The sequence below is a fragment of the Tachysurus vachellii genome, chromosome 2 (genome assembly GCF_030014155.1).
Source record: "Tachysurus vachellii isolate PV-2020 chromosome 2, HZAU_Pvac_v1, whole genome shotgun sequence".
In the NCBI taxonomy this organism is placed as follows: Eukaryota; Metazoa; Chordata; class Actinopteri; order Siluriformes; family Bagridae; genus Tachysurus; species Tachysurus vachellii.
This window is the reverse complement of record NC_083461.1, coordinates 5,387,817-5,400,833: the sequence shown is the minus strand read 5'-3', so window position 1 is coordinate 5,400,833 and position 13,017 is coordinate 5,387,817. Positions and strand designations below refer to the sequence as shown.

Below are 13,017 nucleotides of genomic sequence, written 5' to 3'. Positions count from 1 at the left end.
GGTGTGAAGTCCGTCCCAGGAAGTGAACTTGCCGCCATTTTAGGTTTATCCGCGCGGCGTGCTCGGTTGTGCGTTGGGTAACGTTTCTTTCTTTCCTTCCAGTCTTATCGATTGTGTTCTCTTTACACGTTCTGCTGTGACCAGGTGAGTACAGAGCTGTAGACATGAGTTACGGTAGACCGCCGCCCGATGTCGAGGGCATGACGTCGCTGAAAGTGGACAATCTGACATACCGAACCTCGCCCGAGACTCTGCGGCGTGTGTTCGAGAAGTACGGCCGCGTCGGAGACGTGTACATCCCGAGGGACCGCTACACCAAGGAGAGCCGCGGGTTCGCTTTCGTGCGCTTCCACGACAAGCGCGACGCCGAGGACGCGATGGACGCCATGGACGGCGCGCTGCTGGACGGACGGGAGCTCCGCGTGCAGATGGCGCGTTACGGCCGGCCGCCAGACTCGCACTACGGCCGCAGGGGAGGACCTCCGCGCAGATACGGCGGTTACGGACGGAGGAGCCGCAGGTTGGTGTCCTAACTACACTAACACAAACATGGCGCCGTTGGGAGCGACAGGTAACGTGATTAAGGCCGGATTACAAATGGCGACCTGTTGAACACGGCGTGGTTAGGATACAAACAACAAACCATCCGAAACTTATTCGTTTCTTTTCTTGCGTGTAAAGTATTTTTTTTAACTTATCAATTTTTGAGTCATGTTTTAAGTTTATATTTTTGCATATTTTGTGCAGCCGAGGCCTGGTAAACAAATTCGAGCCTCGGTGTTTCTTGGGGAAGGGATCCGAAATAGAGCGCTGTTAAGCCGCTTGTAAGGAAACTACCAGCGCGGTGCAACTGCGGCCTACAAGGCCGAGCCAGATTAGAGTTTGTCTACACAATAAATGAGTAACTAATTAGTCAGTATTACAATATGTGTTGAAAAACATGTGTTTTATATTAATTATAAATACACAACTAATTTAGCGATTTAAGAGCGTTCGATGGCGTCGAACACAAACGTCACCGGACGTTTCGCCCGCCATTTTTTTTTACACGCCGTTCAATTTGTATATTGTGTGTTGACGCGTTATTTGTGTTCCAGCCGCAGTCCCCGGCGCAGGAGACACAGCCGGTCCCGCAGCAGGAGCCGCTCTCGCTCCAGAAGCAGGTCCCGCTACAGCCGCTCCAGGTCCAGGTCCTACTCTCGGTCCCGCTCCCGGTCTAAGAGCCGCACGCCCCGCAGGAGCAAATCCAAATCTCCTTCCAGGTCCCGATCCAGATCTAAGACCAAGTCTCCTTCCAGGAGTCGCAGTCCGCGCTCCAACAGAGCGTCTAAATCCAAGTCCAGGTCCAGGAGCAGGAGCAGACCCAAATCCCCTGAGGCCAACGGGACAGAGTCGTGAGCCCGAGTTCAGGTAAAAACCCAGGACAGGACACTGACCTCTGGGTCTGTTACTGTCGTTTATTATGCTTTCTTCTTCTTTTATGTTAAGCCTCAAACATATTTACACAACTAGCTTAACATTAAAACCTGTTTAAACACTACTACATTAACGCACACACTAATACAAGCCCATTACAAAATGGCTTTAAACAATGACGTGGCACATTAATGCTCAAATCAAAAATGGGGTTCTTGGATATTTCTGGGAAACTAAGTCATTTGTAGACCTGGAGAATTATGGTATTACAGGAAGGAAGCTTAAATGATATTTATGTAAAGAAAATCATATGTAAAGGACAAGAACCCAAATTTATCAGCAGTTATAGGAAAGTTTTTTTTTATTTAAGAGATTCCGATATTACGCAGGTGTCGGATTAGTGCTTTGCCGTCGGCAATGGCGTTAGGAATTGTATGACTGTAGTTAATAAATAAGAGGCACAACCAGAACCCGGTTTGGAAGCCACGACAGGTAAAACCGTAAGTATTTTTTTATTTGCAACCAATAGATTCTGGGTGGTAAACATTTTACCTTAATGTGGAATTCTTTCCTCCAAGCTGCTGATTCCCGTATGCAAAAGAGGAGTTTGGGGGCAGTTTGAGAGCAGTTAGTGTGTGATCCGACCGTTGGCTGCCTGCTGCTGCTTGGCGGTTGCTATGGAGCAGGTCGGTCTCAATGAGTGTTGAGGTGGTGTTGAGGTACGTTCGCAGGACGACGGACCGAGGCCTTTTTTCCATCTTCCTTGTCACGCCCATAGACGAAAGCAGGACAGAAAGAGGGATGCTTTCTCAAAGCTCGTGTAAGGAGTCAGAGACGTGACACACGATTTCTTTAAAAATAACTTGATTTGCTTTCTTTTGCTGACGTCTTAAAGTTGCTTTCAGAAACGCATCCCCTACCCCCAGGTTTTTCCTCATTCGTTGAGGTTGCTCAACACCAATTTAGGGTAAATAACTTGACAACAGAGCAACTCTACAACACTGTTGCTCACAAAAAAAAAAGAATGTAAGGTTTGATTTTTTTTTTTTTTTTTTTTTTGGTAATCACAGGATTTTTTCTTTTCTTACTTTTAAGCAAAGTTGAAGGTGGCCTGTAGTGTTTAATTAAGTGATGGCTGCTTTTATGGAAATGTAGGAACTATACAAGCAAACAGAAGCTTGTATAATTATACTGTCTTAAATTCTTCAAAACTCACTGACTTTTTTCTTTCCTAGATGATGTCAGATGAATGAGTCTTCAATTCTGAGGATCACATCGAAAGGAAAAGTCCATCTGAGGATTTCTAAATTCACCTTATCAGACCAAAAGGTTGTTGCAAACACTTGGTCTACATCTTTTTAGCTTTTTTTTTTTTTTTTTTTTTTTTTTTGCCTTTGTTCAGTTGACCAGAATTTTCTGTATCGTATTTTGAAGTGTGATCATTGAATTTAATATTTGCGCTTAAGTGAAATTCTTAGGTGGAAAGATTTTCTTCATTTTTTTTTTTGCTAGTTTGTGCATTTGTTTAGTACTTCATGTAAGTAATCTTCCAGCCAATAAAGTAAGTTCATTTTACTCAATCCATTACGTCTTTTCTTTAATGCAGTGTGTATTCAAGTCTGTAATGTAATAAAGCTGATTTTTTTTTTCCCCCAACTCTGTATGTAACCTCTGGCCAGATGTTTAGCCCTAACACATGCAAGTGATTTAAGAAATTGGACATTTCATGTAAAAACCACGTTCTCTACCTGTTGCATTTGGATTTCCTTTTTTTTTTTTTTTTAAACCTTCTAATTTGGCAAATCTGTGATATTTCTAATGCTCTCCCTTGTATCTTTTGTGCACTAGGCGCAGTTGCGCAGCAGTTGAGTATTGCTGGTTAGCTGTTAAGGTGGCGTGTTGCAGTGCAGAGTGCTTGGCTGTTTCCAGTATTCTCCTGATTGCTCCCGTGTAACACCCTTGATTTGACGGTTTTAAAAGCTGCAGCAGAATGACCTGCGTGGGTCCTTCCTGCAAACCTTTCGTTCGATTAATTTACGCAGTGGGAGGTAGTGCACCAACATTATCACGTTTTCAATGGCAGCATTTGTTCTCTGGAAACATACACGGCTGTAAGCTCCATGTGAATGCTAATAAACATTTTTGTGCTAAAGCTGCAGTGTACGTGTCTTGATTCTGCGAACATGTTCATTTAGCAGCCGGTCTTGAGCATTTGCCTGAAGAGTCGCCGTGCCAACATGCAGGATTCCTCGTAAGCATGTGCAAAACTGAATCTTGTTATAAAGCCCACAAGATTCTGGCTTTATACTGTAACATGCACGAGATGGTTTTGCATTGTGATCATTTAGTTAACCTTTCTGTAGTTTCACCATGAAACATAAATTTTTGTTTTAAAATAAAATCCATTTCAGAATGAAGACTAAATAGACTTGGAGGGGGAAAATGTCTGACCGTATATTAAATGTTTAATATTTTTTTTTTTTTAAGCTCAACAGAAACTAGCTTGACTCTCAAAAATAGCTTATTGAAAATAAACATTTGCACTGAAGCAGTTTGTCATACGTGATTTAAACAATTACAAAAGCAATTGCAGCAAAGTTTGGCAAACAAAATGCCAATGGACCCAAAATAGCCTGAAATGTTCCACATTTAATATGTACAAACTTTTACTTTATTCAGTTTAATTACTTTATAAAGTAAATTAAGTTTTATTTTGACCATGAAATTAAATTTATATGAACGGTTATAATTTTGTTAAGGACTTTTAATTCCGAGTTTTATGTTTAATTTGACATTTTGCTGTCTTTTGCTTTTTATATTTTTAAGATTTTGTTTGTTTTGTTTTGCATCTCATCCTTTAAAAAAATCACAGCCTTTATCCGATCAATGATGCACCGGAAGTCTCGTATTTTCGGCGATTTCTTCACAAGGCCAGCAATAGCTTGTTGCCTTTATTACGTTCTTAGTGTCTTTAATGTTATTTGTAAAAAATATATATAAGTTAAACTCTGCTGTTCTACATTTATTTTTTTCACGGTCTCACGCGACAGGTAGTTCTTGCGGCCTGCGCAGTACTGAGTCTGCGCAACTCCGCGCTTTAATGATGCACACAAACCCCTGATGGGATTTATAGGATTTGATCCCGAGGCTATAGTTTGTTGTTTATTGTTGTAGGTAGCGGATCGAGCAAAAAAGCTATGGACGTGTGGTTCATCTTGCTTTCTGTCGCTTTCACGACCCTCGCTGGTTTTCTCACAGCTGTTTTATTTAGAAGAAAACGAGTTTCGCTAAAAACAGCCACAAGAACAGCCTGCACAGAGCACGAGGAGGGCACGAGCGCCACGGTAGGATGACTAGTGTTTATGTAGTGTTTATAACGTGCATATGCACCAAGTCACTTAATAAGTCGTGTTTGCATGCTGGATATTTGACCACTAACATTTTAAAAGTGTCTAATTGTTAATTGTGCTCCTGATGCATTTTACAGTCAGTCTGGAAAAGACAAAGTCACACCCTGGGATAATAAAACTCACTTCCTTTAACTCTGTTAATAATTGTCCATTAAAATAAGTCTTAAAAATAAAACTTGCTTTTAAAAAGTTTTTCATTTGCTGATATTGATATTATTATTATTATTATTATTATTGTTATTATTATTATTAAAGACATACTAACGACCGATGTTGTACATTGTAACAAAACAATGTCAAAATATTGAGAAAAAAGAATTAAACAAATTATTTTTCTACACAAAATGATCTTCCTGTTCAACGTATATCTTGTAGGAAAGTTTTAAATATTTCCTGATTTACTTAATGTTTCAAGATTTCAAAATTGTATGTACTATTATGTACTATTATTTCTTTTTAACCATTATGGTTCATTCTGAAGTGCAGGTATATTCTGCAGAGCAGGCAGGATTGATATCCGTTTATTTTTTCTCGTTTCTCTGAAATACGAACGTATGATTTGTCTCAGGAAGCACCCACTGGACTCATTGAACCTCAATCTGAATCTAAATCTGAATGTACAACACAGACGACTGAAGAGCTGCAGGATGAGCCATGCACATCGAACCAGCAAGAGAGTGTCTGGGATCAGTGTGAGAACGACGAGTCAGAGAACGACGAGTCTTCACACACACTCTCAGGTGAATAAGAAATCCTTCACACCAGAAGGTTACCTGAACCAGAGCGTGGTTCTTGTAAGAAAAGCTGGGAAGCACAACATGGTACCAAAACTGAGACTACCTGTAGGAGGTGGTGTGAGTTCGGCCTGTGCTTTAGTTCGATGACGACGTCATAAGTTTCCACAACACACATGTAGCATGAGCGACATGGGAACATTGTGGGACTAAACACAAAGTGGAGACACCTTAATGCTCATCATAGAACCAAAATATTAATAATTTAAAGTTTGTTTTGACCCAAGATAAACACAAATGCACTGGGGATTGAGAGAATCAAGTGAGACGAGCGCTGGGAACAAACACACTCAGATTCGGACCACAGCACACGTGTCCAGATTGAAAAGGTCTTGCGAAAGGTCTATGAGCACCACAAAGAGCTTAGAGTTACCTCAAACTTAGAGTTTAATTAATGAGTGTCTGGAAACAGGAGCTCAATATTTTTAGCTCTGTATTATTCACTGACACTCTAAAAGCGTCACCCAACACTCACCCACTTCGTGATTCTCCCGATCTTGCAGGCGCAGTTTTGGTAAGATGTCGTTGTGATCAAATGTGATTCATTAGTCATCAGAAACACCGAAAAATGTGAACTCAGTGATTTTTGACCGTGGTGTGGTTGCTGAAGTGAAGTGAGGTGTTTCGCCGCCTGGGATTTTCATACACAACAGTCTCTAGAGGTTCACACAATGGTGTGAAAAACAAAACAAATCAGTGAGAGAGGTCAGAGGAGGAAAGGGAAAGCCAAGAAGACTACGTTAAACACACTTAACCTCTTGTTACCTATGATGTAAGAAGAAAAACATTTCATTCGAAAAGAAAAACATTACATAAAACTTCAGGTCCATACTGTACATGTAAATACAGGGATGTAGTGGATGAGTTAAAGGGAAACTTTGGTCTAAAGTCAGCTGTCGCTATGGTGATCAATCCGTGCGCTTTTCCTCCTGAGCACATTTTCACACCCGTGAGACATTTGCATTTCTCACCTTCTTGATACCCTGCTGATTAACAGCAGTTATTTCTCTGAAAGCCGATTGGTCGTCTTCAAGTGTTTCCCGTCGTTTGATTAGTTGCATTCGAAACATCATTTTGCTTTAATCTTTATTGTCAAAGGCTTGTCTGATTTATTGCTTCATCTCAGGATTTAGCTTTTTTTCGCTTTAGTGTTTTTAGTAGGGATTGAATAAAATGCATTATAATGAAGAAGAGGAAATCAAAAGAATCATCTTCATCACTAAATCACGGACCAACAAGCGTTCAGTCTCCACTGCAGTACGTTTGATTATTATATTACAAGCATATACACATTTTATAAAAAAAAGATCAACACCACCTGTATAACAAAATTATTATTTATTTATTTATTTATTTATTTATTGAACTGAAAAAAAGTGCAGAATAATTGCACGAGGAAATTTGGCCGATTCTGAGTAATATTAATGTCAGAGTTAGTTACTGCAAAACCACTGGACTGAAATCAATTCAATTTTATTTCTATAGAGCTTTTCACAATGGACATTGTCTCAATGCAGCTTTACAGAACATAAGAAATGTAGTACAAATAGCTCAGACTTACACTTAGAATTATATTTAAATGTTTGTATTTATCCCCAATGAACAAGCCTGAGGTGACTGTGGTGAGGAAAAACTCCCTTAGATGGAAGAGGAAGAAACCTTGAGAGGAACCAGACTCAAAAGAGAACCTCATCCTCATTTGGGTGACACTGGAGGGTGTGATTATAAATTGTTATAAACACCAGAGAGTGTTATTATGAATAATGTCTGATTCAGATCAGTTTTATTTGTGGAGCGTTTTTAATATCCTGTAAATGTTTGCGTCGCATTATTCTAAGTTGCAAATACATGGTTTTGAGAGTAGATGGTGCTGGAGCGTCATCACAACACACTAGGCCTACACAACTACACGTTCGGGTGATTGTAAACTTCGGCTAAACAGATTCTGTTTACAGAACTGAATCGTTTAAAGCGCTTGATGGGATCTTCGTTCCCGTCGAATTCCCTACTCAGATACCTCAGCGCAACTTATTTGTGTGGGATGGCTGTTTAGTTTCCTGACACAAAAGCAAACGATGGAACATCAGAGATCCAGACTGTTTCCTTTGTTGTTATGGAGATTGAATTATTCAGCTTGAGGACCCGAAGTGTGAAGCGATCACACCTACGATGGTGTACCTCATGACCACAATATCCCATTTAGAGCCCAATTCGATTGGAAGGAACGGTGTCTGTAATGGAAATTTTCAGAAGAACAGATGTTTTGTGAGGGGGGGCACGGTGGCTTAGTGGTTAGCACATTCGCCTCACACCTCCAGGGTTGGGGGTTCGATTCCCGCCTCCACCTTGTGTGTGTGGAGTTTGCATGTTCTTCCCGTGTCTCGGGGGTTTCCTCCGGGTACTCCGGTTTCCTCCCCCGGTCCAAAGACATGCATGGTAGGTTGATTGGCATCTCTGGAAAATTGTCCATAGTGTGTGATTGCGTGAGTGAATGAGTGTGTGTGTGTGCCCTGCGATGGGTTGGCACTCCGTCCAGGGTGTATCCTGCCTTGATGCCCGATGACGCCTGAGTTAGGCACAGGCTCCCCGTGACCCGAGGTAGTTCAGATAAGTGGTATAAAATGAGTGAGAGTGAGATGTTTTGTGATGCAAATTCGGTCTTCTCTTACCCAAGAAATATGGAAGAGTAAATGTTTACAATCGCTTTATCTGGTGTGAGAAGAGAGGAGAAGTTTTTTTTTCTTCAGGACGTTTTTTTCTCATCCTCGCTGCTGTCATTACAACCGTATATAGCTGTTGCAGTACACAGTGACATGAGACAATGTTTCTTCAGGATCGTGGTGCTACATAACACAAATACAGAGCTAAGGACTTAGTAAGTTAGTCCTAGATACATAAAGTGCATCTGTGCAACCTGGTGCAAACAGTGTGAGACAAAAGACAGAAAGACAGTGCAGGACAAAAGACAGTGCAAACAAAAAAAATTGCTCATATATATATATATATATATATATATATATATATATATATATATATATATATATATATATATATATATATAATATACACCTGCTGACCGGAAAATCAAATATATATAAAATAAGCACATATGTACTTTATTTATGGTGTAAAATGTTTTCAATCTTAAAAAAAGTGGCACTTGACACTACATGACGGGCTTAAGCCCTCTAAAGCCCCGCCCTCACAACCCCACTATACGGGTGGGATTTGCACTCAATCAGATAACAAACTGGTATTAATAAAACTATGATGTTTGTAATCCTTTCAATATTTTAATATCTTTTTTTTAACTACCTGTAACTGCATTTCCTGTAGCGGAAGCCTTTTTCTCTCGTTTCTTTCCACTTTGATGTTTTTCTCGTTCGTTTATAAATCCACTTCAAATGGAAATGGACAGATGAAGAAATGACAAGTTGTTGCTGAAACACCTTCCGCCTGGTTCAACACGAACGTAGCCTAGCCGAAAAAACTCGCTTTGCCACCTGCAGTTAATAATATGTTTAAAGAGGATTAAAGCCTAAAAGCTAGATGTGTTGATTGTGATGCAGAGATAAGTTCCAATACCGCTTTAACCTGCTCTGTTTTTTAATGCATTATTATAAAAGTCTTCCAAAAGCACTTTTAAAAAAGCTCATTATATAACACAAGAACACTATAACCTGTTAATTTGTCATTTCTTACATCGGATACCTTAGAAGATAACATCATATCTACACTTGGTTTGTGTAAGATTGTGTCACATATTTAACTAAAAGTGTGTAATGTACATAATGGCCAGAGTGTAAAAACCAACACAGTGTCTGGATCGGTTCCAGAACCTCCTACTGCATATTTACCTGTCAGATCAATTCATTCAAGTAGTTTTATCGACATCGTGTCCTAGAAAAGCAAACTGAACATGGTGTATCGGAAAGATGCACCTTTATTTTGCTGGTTGTCTTTAATAAATGGCTGCTAGGTAGATGTCATGGGGTCAATATGTGCACAATTGTTTTAAATAAGGTCCATGTCCTAAACAGTTTAAACAGGTGTTTTTCATTATTAATGAACAAAAACAAAAAAAAAACCCTCCAGTAAATAATCTGTTTAGTGCTCAAAATAATTGTCAATATTCAGATTTAAACCTGAAGCGCTGGCCACTTTTGGTGAAAAAATAAATGCATGCACTATTATTATATTTATTATTATTATTATTTTTAGTCTTTTAGTTGGTCCTAAAATATAAACAATACGGTTAACCAGGCGGTTAATAAGGACGAATAAAGACTGTGATGATTAATTTAATGTTAAATGTTAATGATTGTTCTGGGGCCCTTATTTTTGTGCCACTGAGTGTCCAATTGGCATTGTGAAAGCAAAAATATGCCAATCATGTCATCAATTTGTGTGTGTGTGTTTGGGTGTGTGACAGTAAACAGGATGGATAATGAGGATCAGGCTCTAAAGTACATGCCCGGTATGTTGCGGACGAGCCAGCTTGAGAAAATGATGAGTAAAGAAGAGCTGGAGGAAGAACAAAGGTAAATATTTCTCTCTCTCTCTCTCTCTCTCTCTCTCTCATAGGCAGGCTAATAAGTTTGGAAAAAGAAATAAATATATACGAAAAAAATAAAATAAAACGTCCATGTCAGTCTGAGTGCATTTCACATTTTCATGATATTTTAGTTTACTTTCAGTTCATTCCTCATACCTTTTACTCTAAATAACTGCAATTTGATGTAGAAAAAAAGAGCTCTAAATATTTAAAATGATATCGTAGAGTCCTTTTGTTACAATGGATACACATACAGAAACAAACGTTGTGATAGAACGAAAAGAAAATAGAAAAACATTTACGTTTATGGTATTTGGCAGACGTCCAGTGCAATGTTCAAACGTGCCCTTAAGTCTCTGTTGATGAACACATTAACACTGGCTCACTAGGCTACAAAGTTAGGATACCATCAACCTAAAACACCGGGCAGTTTTTTTTAAATATACACATCTAGAGAAAGTTCATTCAACTGACTCGGTGCCAGAACTTGATGTATTACTACTTCTTACCCTGAGAGATGGTGGGACAGATGTTAAGGTGCCAAGTGCTGTGCGAGGAGTCATGAGAGCTTTGTAGGTAAACATCAGTGTTTTGAATCTGATTCGTCAAGCTACATGGTTACGCCGAGGTTGCAAGCCGTGCAGGGGAGATCCGATTGTTATTAGGGATATTGCAATATCCTGACCCGTGGATAAATCACCTGGAATGATTTACATTTACATTAATGGCATTTAGCAGACGCCCTTATCCAGAGTGACTTACAACTGAGGGTTAAGGGCCTTGCTCAGGGGCCCAGCAGTGGCCGCTTGGTGGATCAGATCAGTAGCCTAACACCTTATCCTCTGAGCTACCACATCCCCGATGATCAGAAGTTCAGTTTTGCTGTGAGTGAGTTTTAACTTCTTCCACGATGACATGTCCGACAAACACGCTAAGATCCATGTCCTGTTGAGATACGAACATTGTGCTGTGAATAGTTTAGAACTTTCTGAACTTTGCTTAAGCATATATACTTTCCATAAGTGTAGTTGACAGTTGTTATTTTACATTAACAGTCCTGTGTAATGAAATACAGTGGACACTAGGGTTGGGAACCGAGAACGGGTTCTTATTCAGAACCGGTTCTGTTTTTTAACAGGAACAGGAACCGCGCGGACTTTTTAAGTTTTGGTTCCAAACGCGGTTCCAATGCGATGACGGGCAAAGCCCTGGGAGCGGTCACTTTAAATAGCCATGTCTTACCTCCTGAATATTAATTGTTTTACAGTCACGCAACCAAATTAACACAGCTTACCACAGAAATCAGTCACTCGCGCTGCTGTGCTGAAGTACGCTTTGTGTTAAACATGTCTAAAAAAAGTCTAAAGTTTGGATTCATTTCCAAAGCTACAACAATGAAGCAAATCTCCCCCCTCTGAGAGGGTTTTCTCCACCGCTGGAGATACAATAAGCCACTAAAGGTCTCGTCTTCTCCCAGAGAAATTGCTCTTCAGAAAAAATGCTAACTGCTTTGCTAAGTTGTAATTCTGGATGTTAAATTTGATGTTGGATTTATTTAAATTGAAATTGATATGAATTGAAATGCTCTGTTTAAAATATTTAAAGAGTGATTAATAAGCACAGATGGAATTGTTTCAGTATTGTTCATTATTTTTCACATTTCTTTTATTATGGAATCGGAATCAGAAACGGGAATCGGAACCGGAAAATTTCTTTTGATACCCAACCCTAGTGGACACACAGACACACACACACACTTTCCTATATCATTAATTATATATCATTAAGCGTTAGCACAGCAAATAACAGAATGAGCAAACACTCCATTGTAAGCAGGAAATTATTTAAACAGATGATTGTGTAAAAAGTGGGGACACGGTGTCTTAGTGGTTAGCACGTTTGCCTCACACCTCCAGGGTTGGGAGTTCCATTCCCGCCTCCGCCTTGTAGGTTGATTGGCATCTCTGGAAAAATTGTCCGTAGTGTGTGATTGCGTGAGTGAATGAGAGTGTGTGCGCCCTGCGATGGTTTGGCACTCCATCCAGGTGTATCCTGCCTTGATGCCCGATGACGCCTGAGATAGGCACAGGCTCCCCGTGACCTGAGGTAGTTCGGATAAGCGGTAGAAAATGAGTGAGTGAGAGTGAGAGATTGTGTAAACAATGACAAATCTCATGCCAAATTTACTGCACTGTCCATTTCTCATCTTTCTACAAACATCTTCATTTCAGGGTTCAGCAGGAGCAGCTCGCCGCTATCTTCAAGCTGCTTAAAGAAAACCAGGACACATTTGGAGAGGTGACAGAAAAAGACATGGAGGAACAGCTTAAGCTTTACTCCATCTGAAAAAAACTGCACCAACAACTGCTCTGGCAATATGGACATGAAACGTTATCACTAATACTTATTGTTAATGCTGTTCAGAAGTGTGGGTCCTGAATATGTCCTGAAGTCTGGACTCTATGGATGTGAGGAAAAAATGTATTTAATAAAGGTAAATGTGTATTAGATTTAAACTGCACACAATTCACACAGTAAAACATTGTAGTAAAATATCTCTCTCTCTTTGTCTGTGTAAACACTATACTATGCTACCTAAACTATACTTTATATGTATACTATGTATGTGTGTGTATACGTATGTGTGTACAGTGGTGTGAAAAAGTGTTGGCCCCCTTCCATATTTTTTATTTTTCTGCATGTTTGTCACACTTTAATGTTTCAGATCCTCAACCAAATTTAAATATTAGTCAAAGAAAACACAAGTAAACACAGCATGTAGTTTTTAAATGAAGGTTTTTATTATTAAGGGAAAACAAACTACAAACCCACATGGCTCTGT

General features: G+C 39.7%; 2 protein-coding genes across 3 annotated transcripts; both read left to right on the top strand.

Moving 5' to 3' along the window:
• The first annotated feature begins 13 nt into the window (after positions 1-13).
• srsf2a (serine and arginine rich splicing factor 2a) lies at positions 14-3,568 on the top strand. 2 transcript variants are annotated; one of them, XR_009650034.1, is made up of 4 exons: positions 14-520; positions 1,098-1,410; positions 2,652-2,745; positions 3,265-3,568. XR_009650034.1 is itself a non-coding variant. In XM_060894626.1 (2 exons), the coding sequence occupies exons 1-2, from the start codon at positions 165-167 to the stop codon at positions 1,396-1,398; spliced, it is 657 nt and encodes a 218-aa protein (XP_060750609.1). In that variant the 5' UTR covers positions 14-164; the 3' UTR covers positions 1,399-3,568. The 2 variants fall into 2 exon arrangements, 1 of the variants encoding a protein (XP_060750609.1); XM_060894626.1 differs by having other exon boundaries at positions 1,098-3,568.
• Positions 3,569-4,530: 962 nt separating this feature from the next.
• Positions 4,531-12,730, top strand: LOC132859019 (matrix-remodeling-associated protein 7-like). The gene is made up of 4 exons (XM_060889574.1): positions 4,531-4,760; positions 5,395-5,566; positions 10,053-10,161; positions 12,407-12,730. Exons 1-4 carry the CDS (start codon positions 4,614-4,616, stop codon positions 12,519-12,521), a joined length of 543 nt encoding a protein of 180 aa, XP_060745557.1. The 5' UTR covers positions 4,531-4,613; the 3' UTR covers positions 12,522-12,730.
• Positions 12,731-13,017: the final 287 nt, after the last annotated feature.

Bases quoted from the DNA above. Each gene is read 5' to 3' on its own strand.
- srsf2a (XM_060894626.1), top strand. From the start codon at position 165: ATGAGTTACGGTAGACCGCCGCCCGATGTCGAGGGCATGACGTCGCTG. The intron at 521-1,097 runs GTTGGTGTCCTA...TTTGTGTTCCAG, and splicing joins TACGGACGGAGGAGCCGCAG to CCGCAGTCCCCGGCGCAGGA.
- LOC132859019 (XM_060889574.1), top strand. From the start codon at position 4,614: ATGGACGTGTGGTTCATCTTGCTTTCTGTCGCTTTCACGACCCTCGCT. The intron at 4,761-5,394 runs GTAGGATGACTA...GATTTGTCTCAG, and splicing joins AGGAGGGCACGAGCGCCACG to GAAGCACCCACTGGACTCAT. The intron at 10,162-12,406 runs GTAAATATTTCT...TCTTCATTTCAG, and splicing joins GAGCTGGAGGAAGAACAAAG to GGTTCAGCAGGAGCAGCTCG.